This window comes from Seriola lalandi, unplaced genomic scaffold (assembly GCF_002814215.2).
Source record: "Seriola lalandi dorsalis isolate HSWRI2012SDOR001 ecotype SW California unplaced genomic scaffold, Sedor1 jcf7180002054924, whole genome shotgun sequence".
NCBI classification, from domain to species: Eukaryota; Metazoa; Chordata; class Actinopteri; order Carangiformes; family Carangidae; genus Seriola; species Seriola lalandi.
The window spans coordinates 101490-107997 of NW_019525476.1; the positions used below are offsets into that span (position 1 = coordinate 101490).

At 37.7% G+C, this 6508-nt stretch overlaps 2 protein-coding genes across 6 annotated transcripts in view; both read left to right on the forward strand.

Moving 5' to 3' along the window:
- Window positions 1-3397, forward strand: part of LOC111673698 (extracellular calcium-sensing receptor-like) — a 7037-nt gene extending 3640 nt beyond the window's left edge. For 3 of the 5 annotated variants that reach the window (XM_087169961.1, XM_087169962.1, XM_087169963.1), the window contains 4 exons: window positions 1103-1378; window positions 1812-2039; window positions 2137-2260; window positions 2355-3397. In XM_087169961.1, coding sequence (XP_087026087.1) covers window positions 1103-1378; window positions 1812-2039; window positions 2137-2260; window positions 2355-3268 — 1542 coding nt within the window. In that variant the 3' untranslated portion in view covers window positions 3269-3397. The remainder of the gene's footprint in view (window positions 1-1102; window positions 1379-1811; window positions 2040-2136; window positions 2261-2354) is intronic. The other 2 variants (XM_087169964.1, XM_087169965.1) reach the window with 2 other exon arrangements.
- A 1492-nt stretch (window positions 3398-4889) lies between these two features.
- LOC111673701 (extracellular calcium-sensing receptor-like) overlaps window positions 4890-6508 on the forward strand; it is a 4647-nt gene continuing 3028 nt past the window's right edge. The window contains exons 1-3 of the mRNA XM_023431539.1: window positions 4890-5014; window positions 5309-5603; window positions 5767-5859. Coding sequence (XP_023287307.1) covers window positions 4905-5014; window positions 5309-5603; window positions 5767-5859 — 498 coding nt within the window. The 5' untranslated portion in view covers window positions 4890-4904. The remainder of the gene's footprint in view (window positions 5015-5308; window positions 5604-5766; window positions 5860-6508) is intronic.

Sequence of the window (6508 nt, forward strand, 5' to 3'; positions counted from 1 at the left end):
TGCTATGATTCAGATTCTAAAACACTTTGGCTGGACATGGGTTGGTCTGCTGGTCAGTGATGATGATTATGGACTCCATGTTGCCCAGTCCTTGCAGTCTGACCTGGCTCAGTCTGGTGGAGGTTGTCTGGCCTACCTAGAAGTGTTGCCCTGGGACAGTGACCCAAGTGAACTCAAGAGGATTGTATATTTGATAAAGACATCAACAGCTCGTGTAGTCATGGTGTTTGCACATGAGATGCACATGATTCAACTAATGGAAGAGGTTGGAATTCAAATAGCCTGTAATTTATAAAATGCACTGATTGTTTGATTTCTTGATTTAAGAAATGTAACATGATGATTTAATTTGTTTGTTTCTTTATTTGTTTGTCTGAGTCAACATTCGCTAACCAAAATCCTCTAATTTATAATCAGTGTCAAACAAACACAGTTTTCTACAACAGCAAATTTCAGATCCAGTTGAATCTTCATCAGGTCAAAATGTTTGAAAATGTCTGGTAATGTTACCTGAAGTTTCAGCTGGATGAAAACATTGCTTGAACTATTTCAATCATTTATGGGTGCAAGCACAAAAGCACCAGTTACCTTACAACAAAATTAAATTTGTTGTGACGTACTGTTTTGCACTTTGAGAAAATTCAACCCACCCATGATGCATGAAAAAAATTGTGTTGCTTCTTTGACTCGCTTCAAAATTGAAATTGTGGTGGACAAATTAATATTTTCAACAAAACAGTGAAATGTACTGCAGAAGTCTGAAAAATATATTTCATATAATACAATGCACAGGTGGTGCGGCAGGATGTGACAGGCCATCAGTGGATTGCAAGTGAAGCCTGGACAGCAGCTGCTGTGCTCCAGACCCCCCGTCTCATGCCGTACCTGAGCGGGACACTGGGCATTGCCATCCGTCGAGGAGAAATACCAGGCATCAGGGAATTCCTCTTACAAATACATCCCGACCAATATGACAGCGACAGCTATGGAAATAACATCGTAAGAGTTGAATCTTTCAATCAGATCTAAAATAAATAATAATAATAATGATCAAAATTACACCGTAATTTCTTTTTAACAATGAGTTTTTAATGCATTTCAGGTGAGGCAGTTTTGGGAATACATATTTCAGTGTAGATTTGCACCACCTCCAGCAGGTTGGATAGAAGCTGGAGGAGCATTATGCACTGGAGATGAAGATCTAGAGAATGTGGAGACTGAGTTCATGGATCTTTCCAACCTCAGGCCAGAGTACAATGTGTATAAGGCTGTGTATGCTCTGGCGTATGCCCTTGATAACATACTTAAGTGTGAGCCAGGGAGAGGGCCTTTCAGTGGGCACAGCTGTGCTACATTGCAAACACTGGAGCCATGGCAGGTGAGATATAAATGTACACTCCACTTCTTTGGAGTACTTAACTGAATACACTGAATACATTTTGTGAGTTTAGGTTAGTAAAATACACATTATGTAATAATGGTATTGACACACTAGCTATTTATTTAATTATTTTTCTTTCAAATGTGAAATGTTTATTATATAATATTTGATACTAAAAGTAGCAGAATTAACACGTTCCAATTTTGTTTTCTGACAGTGATGACTGAGAAGTATCATTAAACCAGTCAGACAAAACAATAACCTGAATTTCAGGGTGTCTCAATACTTAACAACAAAAACAAAAAAAAAAAAAAAAAAAAATTTAGAAAGATGAAAGTGCTATGATTTTGGTGCAAAGTGGGACAAACTTCTGTTTGAAAGGAGTCTGTCACCTGCCTTACTGCCTTTTATTTCTGTCATCCATGTTTAGCTTGTACATTATTTGCAAATGGTCAACTTCACCACATCATTTGGTGATCAAGTGTCATTTGATGAGAATGGTGATGCCTCTCCAATCTATGATATCATGAACTGGCAGTGGCTCCCCGATGGACGAATTACAGTTCAGAATGTGGGAGAGGTTAAAAAATCCGCCTTCAAAGGTGAAGAACTCACACTTGATGAAGATAAAATCTTCTGGAACTTTGACTCAAAAGAGGTTACTTCTAATTTTTCAGACACTTCTGTTTTTTGGACTGTAATTGTGACCGATGTAAAAACAACACATAATGACATATTTATTTTTGTCCTGACAGCCCCCCCGGTCAGTCTGCAGTGAGAGCTGTCCTCCTGGTACCCGCATGGCCAGAAAGAAGGGGGAACCTGAGTGTTGTTTTGACTGCATCCCTTGTTCTGAGGGAAAGATCAGCAATAAAAGTGGTGAGTGTTCATGTTTTAATATTTTTAGTTTACTCAGGGGAGTTTATATACTTCATAGCAGGAATGTATTTCTCCATCTTCTCCTCTTTTTCAGACTCCATGAAGTGCACCAGTTGTCCAGAGGATTTCTGGTCCAACCCCAAGCGTGACCACTGTGTTCCCAAGAAAGCAGAGTTCCTCTCCTACCATGAGCCTCTGGGAATTTGTTTGACAACAACTTCATTGCTGGGCACATTTATCTGTGCTGTTGTTCTGGGCATCTTCATCTATCATCGCAGCACACCCATGGTGCGTGCCAACAATTCAGAACTCAGTTTCCTGCTCTTGGTGTCACTTAAACTATGTTTCCTGTGTTCACTGCTGTTTATCGGCCGACCAAGACTGTGGACATGCCAGCTGAGACATGCAGCATTTGGGATCAGCTTTGTGCTTTGTGTCTCATGCATCCTGGTGAAAACCATGGTGGTTCTGGCTGTGTTCAAGGCCTCTAAGCCAGGAGGTGGAGCCAGTCTGAAGTGGTTTGGTGCTGTGCAGCAGAGAGGGACAGTTCTGGTGCTGACATGCATTCAAGCAGCAATCTGCACTTGTTGGATTGTTTCTGCCTCACCAGCACCTCATAAAAACACTGAATACCACAATGACAAGATAGTTTATGAGTGTGTAGTTGGCTCCACGATCGGTTTTGCAGTGTTACTTGGTTATATTGGTTTACTGGCTATACTTAGTTTCTTGCTAGCTTTTCTGGCAAGAAATCTTCCAGACAACTTCAATGAGGCCAAATTCATCACTTTCAGCATGCTGATCTTCTGTGCTGTGTGGGTGGCCTTTGTCCCTGCTTATGTCAACTCCCCAGGTAAATATGCAGATGCAGTGGAGGTATTTGCCATCCTGGCCTCTAGTTTTGGTCTCTTGGTGGCACTGTTTGGACCCAAATGTTACATAATCCTCCTGAGACCAGAGAGAAACACAAAGAAAGCTATTATGGGTCGAGGAACTACTAAGTCATAAAAGCACAAGATGCAGTAAAATGATGAACTGGTCTGAACTTGTATATTTTGCATTAATTTATTTGTGATCTGCCCTTGAAATGATCATTGTATAAAAAGTGAGTATATTTCTTTATACTTTCTGACTTTTTTCCCTCTAAAGAATAAACTTAGATGAAACTGCAAGAAATAAAGAAATGTTTGGACAAAACAGATTCTTTATTATTGCCAATATTATAATATATATAATATAGATTTAACACATTTAACACATTTAAAGACCTTTTCCTAAGTTCCCACCTGACTATTTATGTGACTGTTTTAGTTCTTCAAAATGATTCCTGACAAATTCCCCAAAGTAAGAGAAACAGCCGCAGGCAGCAACAGAAAAGTCCATGCTTTTAACAAAAATATTTATTTGAATTGGATTTGGAGGACAGTTTTAATCACCATAATATACAAAGTAGCTTCATTTTTTAAGTTGAGCTTACATTACCACCTGAAAAAATCAGCTTAACATTGCACCCTCTTTGTGATAACTTGTAATACGTTTTGGTTTTTAGAGAAACAGCAACATATCATCTGCATTTCATGCAAGTTTTGGAATATTTGACCGCAGATCGGTAGTAATATTGTGAGTTCCAGCTTCTGAAAGTGGCACTTCTATATGAACATATAGTAACAGAGAGATGGGACAGGCTTGGCAGGTTTTTCTCTCCGTGCAGAAAACCTTTGAGGATGTCCCACTTACAACGAGCTTCATTTTTGATGTACTCTGAAGTACCTAATAAAATCATATAAAAGTTGCTAAGCATTTGAAATAATTATCTTTACACAATACTATCAAATATCTGAAAAAAAGAAAGAATATATATATTGGCATAGGTCTAGGTTGGTGGTTTTAAGGGTCTCGTAAATCAATAACCTTTGATTCCTAAAGCCCATTTGGTCTCGATTAACAAATTGAGTAAGCATGCTGTCCAGTAGGTGCCAAAGGTATATGTCAGCCACAACTATTTTTCAAAATTTCCAAATAGTAAAGTGTCTCTTGAAATTATGCAATTTGTCTGAATTCATTATAGCTACACTGTACCATACCATAGTTACAGGAAATGCTCTATTGGCAGAATTATACCAGTCCTGACATATTTAAATCATGGGATGTGTCATATCAAGAAAAATAAATAATCAAAAAGATGGGCTTTAATTTTCTAATAGGAAACAACAAAAGACAACAAAAGATAAACATAGAAATTTGTTAAATATATATGTTTTGGTTCACGGCTTATATTTGCTTAAACACTTGCTGATATGGCAAAACATTTATATTATTTTCTTATATGTTATACAAACATAATTGTTGATGTGTGTGTTGTGTCTTGCCCTCATAGAGCATGCCTGGATGGGTGGAAAGATTTAACAATGACAGAAAGCATGCAAAGGGGTGGCATAGTCCTGCACATAAAACCAAGAACCCTTGCGTGAAGAATAGAAAAAGGTGTGAAGGGAGGAGAGAAGTTATGGGGGGTTTTCTGGACTCATATTTGCTCTTGTGTGTCTGCCTTACGTTGGTCTTTTGCTGTTCTCCCTCTTTATGCTCTGTGTCTTCCTCTCCTCCCTCATCTTGTAAATTACGGAGAAAGTTTCATCTGAATGGAATGCACAAACCTGGCGATGTGGTTCTGGGTGGGCTTTTTGAGGTCCACTACACCTCTGTCTTCCCTGAGTGGACATTTACCTCAGAGCCACAACAGCCCAGCTGCAAAGGGTAAGTTTCACATACATGCAACAGACAGTATGAGCATGTGGAAATTATTCTTTCTGCTGATAGTATTCAGGCCGGGAAGAAAATGTCACTGTGCTGAAATGCTTATGAAATGTGAGCAATGTAAAATTCAGTAATACTGTGATACTTTTAAAATATTAAAAGAGAGCTGTAAAAAGAATATAATTTGACTGTGTAAAATGTTATTAACATAGGCCCATTTCTGTATATGTATCTCACAGTTCTCACAATGATAAATTACTTTCTAGTGATTAACAGTGATATCTTGTATGTTAGCTTTGACACTCTAGGGTTCAGACATGCCATGACCATGGCCTTTGCTATTGATGAGATCAACAAGAACTCCAACCTGCTACCTAATCTGACTCTTGGATACAGTCTTTATGATAACTGTGGTGCACTTATTATTGGATTCAGTGGTGCACTATCATTGGCCAGTGGTCAAGTAGACCAGTTTCTGCTTCAGGACAATTGTTTGGGGACCCCCCCAGTTCTGGGGATTGTGGGTGATCACTATTCAACATTCTCAATCGCCATTTCCAATGTGCTAGGTTTATACAAAATACCAACTGTAAGTTTCCTATCCTCTATGTTTTGAATTGTTGTATTTTTAATGTACATTTGAATTGATTTAGCCTTAAAAGTGATATCATTTTGTCATATGAAAATATTTTGACTGGGTCTGACGAGTATGAAATGAGTGACTTAAATGCATTCTGTATTTTTCTTTATAGGTGAGTTATTTTGCCACATGTTCCTGCCTGAGTGATCGGCAAAGGTTTCCATCTTTCTTTAGAACAATTCCAAGTGATGCTTTTCAGGTGAAACTCCATTTGCAAAATTAAGCACTTCAAAATGTGTTTCACAAGCAGTTCAGCAAGCTGGTGAAAAATGTCCCTAATGAAAGAAAATGTCTGAACTGTACTGGAAGTAATTAACTGTGATTCAATTGTGAAACTTAAATAAGTAATACAGTTTATACAAATTACAATAACTGAAGTAAGACGTATATTATGGCAGTACAAGAGTGTCAAAGAATTAGTTATAAAGCATTTAATTAATTAAAACTAATTGTGCAATAATAATACTCTAATAAATTAATTTGCAAAGAAATGTATTAATCTATATAGTTTAAATTACAAAGCAATTCATGTTTTGATATTTTAATGAGCATTATGTAAAAAAGTTACAAATGAAATATTAAGCAGTAAATAGTTCAAATTCAGAGGGGGTTTACAAAACACTTTGGGCCTTGCGCTGGTAAAACAAGGTAAAACAAGGTAAAACAATACAAATTAGCCATGGGATGTAACACGCCATCTGACTGGTTAGAGAGCCACACCTGCCTCATACCCTTGCTATCTTTTCATTTAGGCACCAAGACCCTTTTAGGAAGTGTATGTGTTTGCACCAGGACATTTTACTTCACTTTCACTTCCTCAAAATGTCCAACACTGATATATCAAGAATTTTAAG